At 37.8% G+C, this 13,522-nt stretch overlaps 1 protein-coding gene across 2 annotated transcripts in view; it reads left to right on the top strand.

Annotated features, from left to right (window-relative positions):
• The first annotated feature begins 477 nt into the window (after positions 1–477).
• BRIP1 (BRCA1 interacting protein C-terminal helicase 1) overlaps positions 478–13,522 on the top strand; it is a 61,362-nt gene continuing 48,317 nt past the window's right edge. The window contains exons 1-9 of one of the 2 annotated variants that reach the window (XM_030472588.1): positions 478–711; positions 2,198–2,326; positions 3,168–3,279; positions 3,745–3,939; positions 4,231–4,358; positions 5,066–5,200; positions 11,411–11,704; positions 12,179–12,400; positions 12,828–13,027. In XM_030472588.1, the coding sequence (XP_030328448.1) occupies positions 2,234–2,326; positions 3,168–3,279; positions 3,745–3,939; positions 4,231–4,358; positions 5,066–5,200; positions 11,411–11,704; positions 12,179–12,400; positions 12,828–13,027 (1,379 nt within the window). In that variant the 5' untranslated portion in view covers positions 478–711; positions 2,198–2,233. Of the gene's footprint in view, positions 712–1,549; positions 2,100–2,197; positions 2,327–3,167; positions 3,280–3,744; positions 3,940–4,230; positions 4,359–5,065; positions 5,201–11,410; positions 11,705–12,178; positions 12,401–12,827; positions 13,028–13,522 lie in introns of those variants that run through there. The other variant, XM_030472589.1, reaches the window with a different exon arrangement.

The following is a 13,522-nucleotide window of genomic DNA, read 5'->3' as shown; positions in this document are numbered from 1 at the left end:
TACATATGGGAAGTATTTTTTTCAGTTTAAACCAGTTTATATTTCAGAAATAATGGCCCGATTCTTTAGTGTGGCCGTGACAAAGCCTTTCAGAGCTTATCTTCGGCCCGTGCTGGATGGTGGCTTAGGAAGACTCACACCAAATTGGGGTTGTGTTCCGGGATGACAGCTTGCTGTAACCACCCGATAGCACCATCTGGCTACCAAGGATATTTTTGTGATCTTGATGTAAAGTATGTAAATAATCTAAATGTATGGTTTTGGGTTTCGTTTTCTTTCTCTTAAGCGTGATTTTTATATGTTGTAGTGGTATTTAAATAAAAAACCAAAACAAACTAGCTTATGGCTCGATTCCGAAGGGACTTGCCTGTGTTGGTTTCCCAGGTGCGTGCCCAGACCCCAGGGGCCGGCAGAGGCTGCAGCCCCGCGGGTGTCCGTGCGGGGCAATCCTGAAAAGCCGGTGATTTATAATAACGAAGGATTATTTTGCGGTACAGTTCCCCCGCGGTGAACGCGTGGTTGCCCAGCAACGACTACAACCTGAAGCCAATGAGGCGTTCCGTGATTGGTTCTTGTAGCACAGAGGCGGAAGGAGGGAGCGGCTCAGTCTGCTGTTTGCTGACTGGCGGCGCAGGGCTCTTTCCTGTCAGCTGATTGGCGCCGGGGTGGAGGCGGGAAGGACGGACGGGGAAGCCGTTGCTGTCGCCTGAGGTGAGCGGCCCCGCGGCGCTTTTGGCGGGACGCGGCGCGGCTGTGAGGGGACCGGGCTCCCGCGGGAATGGGGGAACCGGCTCTCTGGGGGCCTTTACCTCTTAAACACGATGAAGGAAACGCCCAGGTGCTGCTCTGTAGGCTGGGGCAGGGCCACATGCAAGGGAGGATGACAGCACCTCCTCAGCGCTCCCTCCGCTCGGCCGCAGAGATGGAGAAAAATCCTCCCCAGGACCGGATCTAGAGGAGGGTCAAGGCGGTGTCGGGGTTTCCCTGGGGAGTGGGCCCGGTACGCTCAAAGGCGCAGACCGGGAAAAAAGGTCCCTCCTCCTTCCCGGTGTCTCGGACCGTCTCTGCCTCCTGCCCGCTTCGGTGCTGAATCGTTCCCACCGCCCCGACGGGGGCTTGCTTTTCACTTGGGCAAAGCTCAATTCGAAGCAGTGCTCCTTTAAGCGTACACACCCCCTCACTCTCCCCCCGAATGCGTTAGGGGGAAAAAGCCTTTTGCTGGGTACAGTTACATTTTTTGGAAGGAGGGGTAGGTTATAAACTCGTGCTAGCAGTCTCTTTTTGCTAGGATTTCTGTTTCCTGTTGAGATGATGAAGCTGCATCATGCCATACACTGGTATTTGCTGTATATGTTTACTCATTAAAAGTCGGATGAGGGCACAGGTTAGTGAGTTAAGTTGTCACAGGGAATCTGCCATTTTAAAATCTGTCTTTTATATTGTAGATGCTGCAAACCTGAAAGAAAAAAACTTGTGTTATTTTTAAAAAAGTACTCATTTTTTTAAAGCCATCTGTGCCTCTTCAGTATTTTTTATTCAATAATTAAAATGTCTTAGGATAATAGAGAAACTGACTTTATTCCATTATCCAGAGAGAAATGCTGGATAGTGCTCAGAGAATAGCAAAGTCAATGACACCTCATTTTCCCCTGAATAATTATTGTATTAGTTGTGGAAGAAAAGTGTTAGTTTTTAAATTTCTCATTTTGGAAGTCCAGTGTGCAGCTTTAATTTCTCAGTGCTATAAAATGAACAGTACAAGCTGCTATTGTCAGCTGTATCTTTGTAGTTGCAATGTCTTGGAGTTCAAGCTAATGGACCTGCTGAATTGAAAAGTTAGCTGGTTTCAGTTATTAAATATCTTAAAATGCTTTTCCCCCAAGGATTTGGCATCTTATCCCAACAATATTCAGTCTGAGAGAATCTGAAAGGAGGTGCACAGTGGATCATGCTCTTATTTGAATTGCTAATGTTACTCATCAGATGGTGGCAAATTGCTCTCGTGTGTAACAAGGAGCGCGTCTGAACTGACAGCGTGTAGTATGAATCCTTATATGCCGGTTCTGGTAAAATCCTGAACTGCTCAGCCCCCTTACCGGGTTAACAGTTTCTGCTTGGTTTTTTTTGGTGCCATATGTTGTTTCAGGCTTTGTCTGGTTGTTGGTGTTGACTTGTTAGTACTATTTTTTTATTGCAGTTATAAACCTGAAGTAAACTGGAGGAAAAAGTGGCAATGTCTTCTGATGTGTCAGAATATACTATTGGGGGAGTGAAGATCATGTTCCCTTGTAAGGCTTACCCTTCACAACTTGCTATGATGAATGCTGTAAGTAGAAGTTATATTAACATTTGCTAAACTAATAGCTTATGTTTTCTGATATCTACCAGCATTTAGTAAACAAACACATGAAATTCAGAGCCTCCAGTATCCTGAGAATGTAATGTAACATAACTTACTGTTCTCTGTGCTGTACAATGATACCTGGCCCATGAATATTTATGCTAAGAAATAAGTTATGTCTTATGTATGACTGTTTAACTAAATATACTGTAATAGGTATTTTATAGAAGTGTCGTGGTTTAAGCCCAGCTGAACCCAGGACAGTATGTTTGCAAATTCCCTCCACATGAGGAGGGAATGATTTAGTAAAACATCTGTTGTAAGCAGATCATAATATTTCACGAAGATTTCACTTTTTGGCGTTTTTAAGAATGAATTATTACACCTTACATTTAAACATTTTAAAATGGTTTTAACCATTTTTAAACTGTGGGACAACTGGTTTGGTTTTCTGACAGATGTTTTCAATGATCTGGTTCTTTAAGGCTAAAGGATGGGAGCCAGCCCCATCAGGTATTTCAGTTAGCAGCTAAAAAAAAAGTATTTCAGTGTCCCCTCTAAGTGAACCTCCAAGCATGGCTAATGAGGCATGTTCCTCTCGAGAGAAATACATCTAAGGCTTCCTGACCTGTTGTTATTATTAAGGGTGATGGGGGGTGGTGGTGTGTTTCTGATTTTCATTTCTTGGTGGGTTGTTTTGGTTTTTTTTTACAAGACAGCAGGTGTCCTGATCTGTTTTTAGAAGTAGTTTCTAGTTTGGCTAAAGACCTCCACTTTGTTTGGTTTTCTATTAATTCTGGTTTTGTTCTTGTTACTCTCCTTGAAGATTCTTAAGGGTTTAAATAACAGGCAGCACTGTTTGTTGGAGAGCCCTACAGGAAGTGGTAAAAGCTTGGCATTACTTTGTTCTGCACTATCATGGCAGCAGTCTCAGTATGGTAAGTTGTCTTAGTATCTCTTTGCCTAATTTTTATTGCCAAAATATATTATAATAAATTGTTGGTTGTCATCCTTTAAACATTCCTGGTTTCAGGAATCTAAGCAGCTCTTTGTCCACCATTATACATATTGCCTTATTGGCAACATAAAACAGAAGCGGCCAGTATGGATTTTGATATGGTATCATAAGGGAATTATATGGCTGTTGGAACTTTGAAAGAATATAATTGTGTATTGTAGTTATGTAGATTGAATTGTAAGAGAGTTTTTCATTTCTGCAAGTTGTTACAGTTCTTTGCACTGCAGTTTGTCAAAGGGTGATGATTGCTTGCTCAGACTTTGTAGACACAAAGTTTAAAACTGGTGCCTAAGGAAAAGCTGTCATCTTAACTGTTTTGAAAGTCTTTTTCTCATGTATAGTCTTGAGTAGTGTTCAATGGAAGACAAATGACTATGTCCTTTAGAGAAACCATTGCTTACATCGTCATGTGAAAAGGAAGACAGAAAGCCAGAGACCTCACCGCTGTGTCGCTGCACATGTCACTCCCAGTGTAAGAGCAATGAGGCGGCAACGAGTGTGAATCATGGTGCTTCTTGTTCTATTACTAATTGTGAAACAGGAAGTTCTGTAAAACCTGGAAGCCCACTAACAACCACAGGTAACTTCATACCCAGGTGGCTAAAAATCTGTCCTGGAAGTCAAATATGTAGCCAGTGATGTCAAGTTTTTTGCTTTCAAGTCAGGGACTTTTTTTGCTGTCATAATAGCAGAGTAGTACATGATTCTGCCCTGTGTGGAAATCTGTGTGGAATGGTGGTTAATGCGCCTAAGGATGTCTAATGCCATCTCCTATATCGTGTATTTATACTAAATTCTATTTTTAAAATGTTGCCCTTATTTAATGCATTCCTAGAATTGGACATTCCTTTTATTTTATTTTTCATTACAGAATGTAGGGAAAATGAAACACTAGCTTCAAAATTGTCTGCCAAAAAAAGGTTATCGCTACGTGACAATGAGAATGATGATTTTCAAGTAGACAGGAAAAGGATTCGTCCTTTAGAAACTGAGCAGCAGGTGAGCAAAGTTTATTTGCAATAATTATATTTTGCATATTTAAACACTTAATATCCCCAAAACTTATTTATCCCCAGTTGATCTGCACTATTAAGTCAAAGTGTGAGATTCTAGAATTGAAACTGCTGTTGCAAATACTTACTAGAAACTCAAATAATGCTGTGAATGTATTCAAGTTTTGGTTTATTTTATCCTGTCAAATGTAGCTATCTCTGGCCTACTATGTGGAGTGCAACATTTCTGTAATGTTTTCGTCTGTGTCAGTCACATGACTTAGTACTTGTATTCAGATGTGCACTGTAAACAGCTTTTATCTGCTCTGGAGTATTGCTCAGATGGTTGCTTTTGTTTAGGTTTTCAGATCAGTATGGCTTATTTCTTGTTTTAGTCATGGAAGTTCTGCTTATATCAATATAGTATTATTTCTATCAGTTTTGTTACAGTGGAGAATTAAAGAAGAAAAGCTCAGTAGTAATTACAGATTTTGTTGTTGTTATTGTTACTGAGTTTTTTAATTAAGACTTTATAGCTTTTCCCAAACTGTTGTGTGGCTTAGATTTGGTTAAACTGTTAAAAAATATTAGGGATGCACCGTGTTACTGAAACAGACTCAGTGGAGAACAGTTGAAACAAAATCACTGACTGCCAGTGTAAGCACATACTTCTGCCCAGTGTGTTTGAACACAGTACTTTTTTTTCCCCAACAGGTTAGAAAACGTCATTGTGTTACAAAAGGAGTACAGCTTGTTGATGCTTTAGAAGTTTATAATCAGAGAAAAAATGGAGAGCTGATTGTTCACTCTGAAAGAAGTGTAAAACCCACCACTTTTTCTCCCAAAACAGTAAGTAATACAGTAATTTTGTTTATATCAGGACTGTTAGTTCAAGAGCAGTTTAAAAAAATCTACTGTAAAGAGATTATGTGTGAAATATAGCTTGTTAATATAGTTTCAGAAAACACTGTACCTCTGACTGCATTACAGCCTAATGAGAAGGTTCCCAAGTATGTGAGTTGCTTTAGAGTAATAGTGAACTTTGTCACTATTGCTAGTGAGAACTGCAGTGGATTTTGCTCCTAATGGTGCTGTCTAACAAATGTGGTTTGCAAAGCGTACATTATTTCTGTGAAAGTTGTTCTTCTAAACAGTGGGTTGAACTCTTTTACATCATGGCTCCCCGGTAGCGCAGAATCTGGCCCAGCAATTCTGCCTGTGAACTTTCAATATGTGACAGCAATTGTAAAGCAGCTGTAAATCTGTTTGTTATATTCCAATTTTTAGTAGATTTATGATATTGTGGAAACACTTGAAACTAGGACCATAGAAATTGAGTGACATCAGGAGTGTAGATTTCCTTCAACTTGCTGTTCGTTATTTTGTGGCATATGTAGTAAATAAAAGACAGCATTTAATATTAACCTATGTGCCTTTAAGCTGGAGAAAGTTGGAGCTGGTCATTACAATATATTATAACAAAAAATGAGTAATAAATACTGCACATGGTTCAGAAGAAAAACCTGTGTGTTAACTGTGATAGAGTTACCTTTTGAATTTGGTTTTTCGTTTGGTGGTGGTTTGTTTTTTTTTTAATTACCACTTTCCATAGCAGAAAGTAGTTTCTACAGCTTTCCGCTAAGCATTTTCTGCATTTCTTGGTATTTGAATCTTATTGAATCTTATTGGTACATAAAAGTTCATTGAAGCAATACCAATCGAGGAAATCTGAGGCAGTAGAGAGATGTCAGGTGCCAGATGACATTAGTAATGTAGTTCCTTTGAGTGCTTATCAAAGGCTGTGGCAGAATAGTTCTTGTCTATATTAAAATACAGGAGCATGCCATGAGATCATGAAATTGTATGTTTGATACAAATAGAAGACAGGAATGAGGTTTGGTCTTTGTTTCATGAGTACAGAAATTTACTTTCTTCTTTCAAAAGGCAAAGAATATTCTTTCCAATATATATTTCTTCTTTATGTTGCTTTATGGTAATACCCATCTGTAAGTAACTCGGCTTCTAAGTACAAGGGGTTTTATGCATGTTTGGAAATTTCTCTTTCCACATCTTACAACAGCACTTGGCTCTTTGTATGTCCGAAATTAGGTTCCATTTTAATCAGTGTGTGTTTTAACTTCAAGAGCTCTTTTCCAGTATACTATACATTTATGAAAACAAAGGAAGCCAAAAGCTTTGGTATTACTTTAAGACACTGGGAGTTAAACCTTTCCTTGACAAAAGTGAATCTGTGTTCTAGGTCATTTGATGGGAACTAAATTTTGCCAGTTTTGGGAAGCTCTGTAGATTTTTGAGTAGGGTTTGAAACGCTTTGTGCCACTGAACTTCAAGTGCTGGTTTGAAGTACAAAGGCCAGCAGAGTGTGCTGTTGATTTTCAAATCAAAAGACCTTCATTTATTGTAAAATATGCTATGGTACTTTGGTGTGGGTATCTGAAAAACTTTATTTACAACTTCTAGAAATTTCATTTAGTGAAGTTAACTGAAAACTTTTAGTATAGATCAACTAATGTATAAAATACTGAATCATAGTCTGATTTTCTAAGAAAACTCTTAATTTTTGTAACAGTACCTGAACTGTACCTGTTTGTGTTATAACATGCTCTCCATGGGTCTGAGTTTGCAAATAGACAGTGCAGTATACTATTCAAAGCTCAAACACTGTTCTGTTCAATACTTCTTTAGAGAGAAATAACCTAAGAAGACATAAAAGAAAAATAAATTATTTTTAAGAATGAAATAATAAGGTATTATTTACCTACAGTGAACTTCAGCAGACTGAGAGCTGAAACAATTGTCAAGAAACAATTGCAGAAAGTAAGGCCCTGTTTATCATTAGTAGTTCTGTGGCTTAACTACATTAAGACATGAAGAGCATCACAGCATAGGCTGTTAGGTTACTTTTCTAGTGTAGCTTATGAAACAAAGTCAGCTGAGGTGATGTTCAGCACTTACCATAATGGACTATATATTTAGGATGATACAATAGTGCAATAAAAATATTTTCTTAATCAATGAAATAATCCTGATTTGTATAACTTGTGTTTTACTGTAGTCAGTCCTGTACTTAAAGCAAATTTAGTTTCTTGTCAAGCCCTTTTTATAGCCCGAGAGAGAGAATGGGTTGGTTGTAAGAACATGAGAGGCACTGCCAGTGCTGCTGCATCAGACGAACACCTGTAGATCCCAGTGGGTGAAGATCTTCTGCCTGAGGTGACTGACTGTTCTTAGCTGCTTTCAGTCCACAGCCTGGGAATCCATTTCTGTCCTTCTGCTGTTAATCTTTGCAAGAGAGGGCAGTTCTAGTGTGAGTTTAGATGAGAAATTATACCTTTACGGTACTCTCTTGATTACTTCTGTCAAAGCATACGGTCTGAGAAACTGGGGCAGCTGGGTTAAGGAATCCCCATTTATACCAGGTAAAAAAAGTAAACAGTAAATGGAGAGTAGTGTAACAAACACTTGGGGTATCAAAAAACAGCTGTGAAAAGAATCTGTCTTAATGTGCTACCCATTGCAGTTTAACATATTGCTTACAACCTTCACAATGGAGTTTGAGTGACTTCTGTTACACATTCCAGGAGACTGGCAGCCTGTTACAATCAGGGTCTGGACTTCAGAATAGGCTAATTTACCACGATGGGATGAAGAAAGTTGTGGATTTGTATTACATGCTCTCACCTGACACCGTATCTGATCCTTTTTCTGCTGATTGACATTTTGAATGAGCTCTTTGAAGCAAGTTCCAGCTTAATTAAAACGTTTGCTTGGTTAGCAGTGATCTGTGAAAGCCTGTGATAAATATTGATCTGGGTTCACCTGCTGGTTACTGTGAGAGGATAAACAGCTGCTTTGTGTACTTCAGTCAAGAGGCTGCAGCACCAGCAGAATACTGTGCTTTTTGAGAGCTTATAAAGGAATAGCTGAAAAGCTCTGGTAATGTCACTGCTGATATCTTACTAGATTGTGCTTGTGTGATATTTCACACAAGAGGTATTCACTGCTGTATCATTCAGATGGCTTTGTAACCAGGAAATGTAGATGAAGATATGAAGAACTCCTCTTACCTCTTTGTGTTTCAAAGATCATAGCCTCAGTGTTTGTTTAGCTCTATTTTACACGTAGCACAGGTTGGTGGACTTGATTATTCCTTTTTAAATCAGACTTCCACGTTTTTGGTGTATAAATATTGATGTGATAGGCTGTTTTATCTAGCCCCTGACAAAAGTAAAACCAAGTTAGATTAGCCTAAGGTCCATACAGTCTGGTGTCTGATCTCTAACAGCATCTGTTACTGGATGTTTCTGATGAAACTGCGGAAAGTAGAGAAGTATCTTCCCGCCCACCACTCCCTCTCCCAAATGAAAATCTATATCCCAGATACAAACAGCTGAAAATAGGTTTAGTTCTGAAGCCAGAGGGTGTTATAGTTTTCTGTCTTCTTAATACTTTTATATTTTATATGTTTATACCCTGCTCCCCACTCCCAATTCTTTCATAAATAAATGGAAACTTTTTCTAATTTTATTCTAATTTAACCAGCATCTCTTTGTTGTGACTCTAAAAATTTGTACTTGATGAGGCAACACTGCTATGGAAGCTGCCATGTTGGAGTTACAACTTTGTTCAGCTGGAGAGTATTTTCTTTCGTTTTGCTGTAGTAATGGGAGAGTAACATCGCGTTAGATTTCGGTGTGTGATATCGACAGTAAATTCTTTTTGTAGAAATATAGAGTTAAAATAGTTTGGTTTCAATAAAATTTAAAGATGGCTAAACCGTTTTCTAAAGCGTAAAAAAGTGCAAATTGACACACTTGAATAATGTGCAAATAGCAGTGAGAACTCAACTTTTAAACTGTTTTAACCAGTTTCTGAAAGATTTTCTTCGTTCTAAAGCACCTTCTAAAAAGGTTTTATTTATTTACATATTTATTTATTTACATATTTACATACATGTTTGTGGCTTTCAGGTGTTTATTTATACTCTTACTAGTTACTATAAATGAGTCTGAGTTTACAACTTTCGCAATGTTGATTTTTTTTTTTTTTTTTTTTAAATAGAATTTGTTTTGCAAAGTGAAAGGTAACATTTGGAGCATGGGCTAAAGTGCTGCTTAAAGCCAATATTATACCAATTTCAAACCTTTTAAGAAAAATTTTAAAGGCCACCTGTAAAACACTGTAATTTAGAAGCCTTACACATAAGAACACTTAATTCTTGTAATAAAAATGAAATGCATCTGGGTTTTTTTGGTTGTTTTTTTTAAAACCCATCATAGAAGAGCTTTCAGTTCATGTTTATATACATATTTATTTGAACTGCATTTTGCTTTTGTTAGAAAAACTTTTGCAAAATAGCTGCCTGATTCGTCCTAATAATTTTCTGTTACTTTTATTTGGCAAACTAAATGTCAGGCTTAGCAATAGCAGTGGTGTATTAGAGGTATGGTATCACGTGGAATTCTGTGTATTTCTTTTAATTCTGAAAACATGGTCTGACTTGAATTAAAATCAAAAGAAGAGCATGTCCTTAAAGGCCCTACACAGTAACTGCTTCAGTAACATTAATTGTTAGCATGCTAGCAGTGTTTTCATTATTTCAAAGAGCAAAATAGCATGTAGGTAGAAATATCAAGGTACAATTTGCATTGCAGTTTTCTGTTTGAGTACAAACACAGTTGGGTATTGCCACATATGTAACATATACCATATGTCAGCTGTTTCCTGCTTCACTGTTGACAAGAGCCCCATTCATAACTCGTCTTTTTATCCTTTCAGTGAATAAGTAATTATTCAATATAGAAGGCAGGATATTTGGAACTGGCTATTTAATGTGGCAGCACACCGTAATGAAATCTGCTGTTACTGGCAACCTGAGAGGGGAATGTAACAATTCCAGCATGGATGTAACTTTATCTGCTTTGAGGGCCTGTTTACTTGGCACATCAGTGAACCTTTTATCCCAGTGAGTGACAGCTCCAGAAGGGTTACATTTACATGCGTTCTATCATGTATTGTAATATTTAATGGTAGACAAGGCTGAGAGAGACTAAGGGTAATACGAACTTGCTTTTCCTCAGAGTGGAGGCTAAAAGACAGCTTGATCCCCAGAGTTGTGGTGTAACACACAGCATGATTTGGCATTTGTTTATAATGGATAATCTTACTGATTACAATTAAAAGGGGAAAGAGGAGTATTTGAGTGGGCAACTACATGTTGTTACTTGCACTATCACCTGAAAACCAGATAAAAACTCTTTTACACTAGAAGAATTCATTATTTTTTATGAGAGGTGTGTGCGGACATGATTACTCATGAGTTATTTCTTTTCTGTGAGTCTTTTCACACTAATTTTTACAATTTCATGACAGTCATCCCAGTACTTTACGTTATGAGAGAGAGTGCTTCTCAGGAAGAAAAAAATTACTTTTAACAAATATTTTACAGGATTAGGTTCTGTTTAGAATTATTCCCTATGTGTCTTTAATTCTCGTACTTACTAGATGACCTTTGACATAATGGCATGGCAAATGTGTTTCTAATGGAGACTGTATGACTTCGTCTGTTATATCTGCAAACAGATTTCATTAAACTGTCTAGATTTCTTCTGTTTGCTTTAAGGAAAAAATGTTCTCAGTATTTTAATTCGGGTATCTGGTCCCAAGGTTGTCTTCGCTGAAGGTGCTGGACACTTCTTGTTCTGTAACAGGAGTGTCCTTATGGTGAAGCTCAAAAACAAGAAGTTTATTTGCATGTGTACATACTTAACTGGAATAATAACTCTTTCTGCAATTGGTTTATGTTAAATTTGTATCTAGTGACTGCCAGAAGTTTTTAAAGATTTTTCAGGCATGAGGACATGGTGTCTATGCTTTAACATTTTTAAACTTTCTGCAGTTTGATAGGCCAACTTGGTCATTTAACAAACTAACTTGAACTATCCTAGAAGGCATTTTCTAAATAGACCATAAGCAGATTTAGCATGTTCATCTTACAGTGGGATTTTGTTAATCTTTTTTTTTTGTCTTGGGTTGCAGTCTTCTGGCCCTTGCACTGAGTGTTCATGTTCTTCTGGAAAAGAAACTGATAAAGATGCTAGTAATAGGAAGAAGAAAGAAAATGGAGATCAGCCTTTCATTCCCAAAATATTTTTTGGAACACGAACACACAAGCAAATATCCCAGATCACCAGAGAGTTGAAGAGAACAGCGTATTCCAGTGTCCCCATGACAATTCTTTCTAGCCGGGATTATACTTGTATTCATCCAGTGGTATCTAATACTGGTAATAACAGGAATGAAATGTGTGTAGAATTGCTGGAAGGAAAACATGTGAGTAATTTCATTTCAGAAAATGAGCACTCCTTCAAACATGTTAAAATGTAGTTGAACAGTTGGAATGAGTAACATCGTTTACTTCTTTACACTATGTTACTTAAATGCCTGCTGGTAATTTAGTTTAAATACTGTCAGAAAATTTCGATGCGCAGTATCAGTACTGAATAAAAATTATGCAGATAGGAGTAGTATTTATGACTGTAAGGTTAATGTTCTTAACAAGGCTTAAATCATCTTTACTTTTATGGATGAAGAAGGAAGAAGTGTTCTTTATTTTAGGAACATGGATTTGCCTGTTTTCTGCCTGACATGACACGTTTGTCATAGTATCTGACACAAAAAAATAACCGTTAGGAGTGTTTCCAGAAAATGGAGTCACATGCACGTAACAATTTAGGGGATTTAATCTTACTTGATTTTCATTATTTTTTTTGTAATCACAAACTATCTGCACTTACTTACTTTTAGGGCAAGTCCTGTCTTTACTATCATGGTGTTCATAAACTCAGTGAACACCATGCACTACAGTCTGCACACAGAGCGTATCAGGCTTGGGACATTGAAGATCTAGTGAGCCTGGGAAAGAAGCTTCGTGCCTGTGCATATTTTGCAGCCAGAGAACTCATGGTGGGAGCAGATATTGTATTTTGTCCTTATAATTATCTCCTGGACCCGCAGATACGGGAGAGTGTAAGTATATTTGTAAGGAAGAGATTGCAATAACTGAAGTAAAAGGGAAGTTAAAAACGTAAGGGTCAGTGGCTACGGCCAACTGAGATCTGGTTTATATGCAAAATATTATCTACAGAATAACTCCTGAGTTAAAGTGTTTTTCCTCTCTCTTCCCCCCCCCCTTTTTTTTTCTGAAATAAGCATTTCTGTATTCCAAGGAATGCTTCCACTGGTCCCATACGCTATCTGATCAGTTTGGGGTTTGGTTTTTTTTTTTCCAATCAGCAGAAGATAAACCCTTGCAAACTTCCCAGTTGTTTGGTTTATGTAGAGTGTAGGAGGTTCAGATTATGTTAATCCAGACTTTTTTAACAGCATCCTCTTAGTTGCTATTTCTCCTTAATGTCTTTCACTTTGTTTTACTAGATCATAATTTTCTTTTTAGATGGAAATTAACCTAAAAGGCCAAGTAGTCATTTTAGATGAAGCCCATAATATTGAGGACTGTGCTCGAGAGTCAATGAGCTATGGTGTTACAGAAAGTCAACTCAGAGCTGCTCGAGAAGAGCTAGATTTCATGGTCAACAACAACATCAGACAGAAGGATCATGAGCCCCTACGGGCTGTGTGCTGCTCTCTGACAAAGTAAGGCAACTCTAATACCATTACATCAATCATCAATTAGTGTTTTTTAAAATTACAATTAGATTCCTTTTGCTGATGCGATTTACTGGTTGCTATTTTGCATCAGTTAAAATACAACTGGGGTATGCTTCAAACTATGCAGTCACCTGGTTTTTGTTCATTTGAGGAATTCAGGGAGTTTTGATATAGTTAAAAAAACCATTCATCCTACTCAAAGACAAACACTGAAATCCTGTTTGAAAAGTACGTTTGCTCTTGAATGACATGCTGATCTTTATGGGGGTTACTGTCCTGATTTAGGAAGTTCTGTATGAAAACTTTACCTGAGATAAATAATTCTTCTCTTTCACATATTTCTGTTAGTTTATATGACAAATAGTAATAGCGTTATTTTGTCACAGCATTACTTAGTTCACATTCATAAAACGCTTTCAGAGCCTTGGGCAGGAGATGTTTGGAACAGGCTGGAATCTGTTCTTGGAACCAGATTGGAAT

This window comes from Strigops habroptila, assembly GCF_004027225.2.
Source record: "Strigops habroptila isolate Jane chromosome 13 unlocalized genomic scaffold, bStrHab1.2.pri S16, whole genome shotgun sequence".
In the NCBI taxonomy this organism is placed as follows: Eukaryota; Metazoa; Chordata; class Aves; order Psittaciformes; family Psittacidae; genus Strigops; species Strigops habroptila.
The sequence above is the reverse complement of the archived record's forward strand: the minus strand, read 5'-3'. Positions and strand labels throughout refer to the sequence as shown.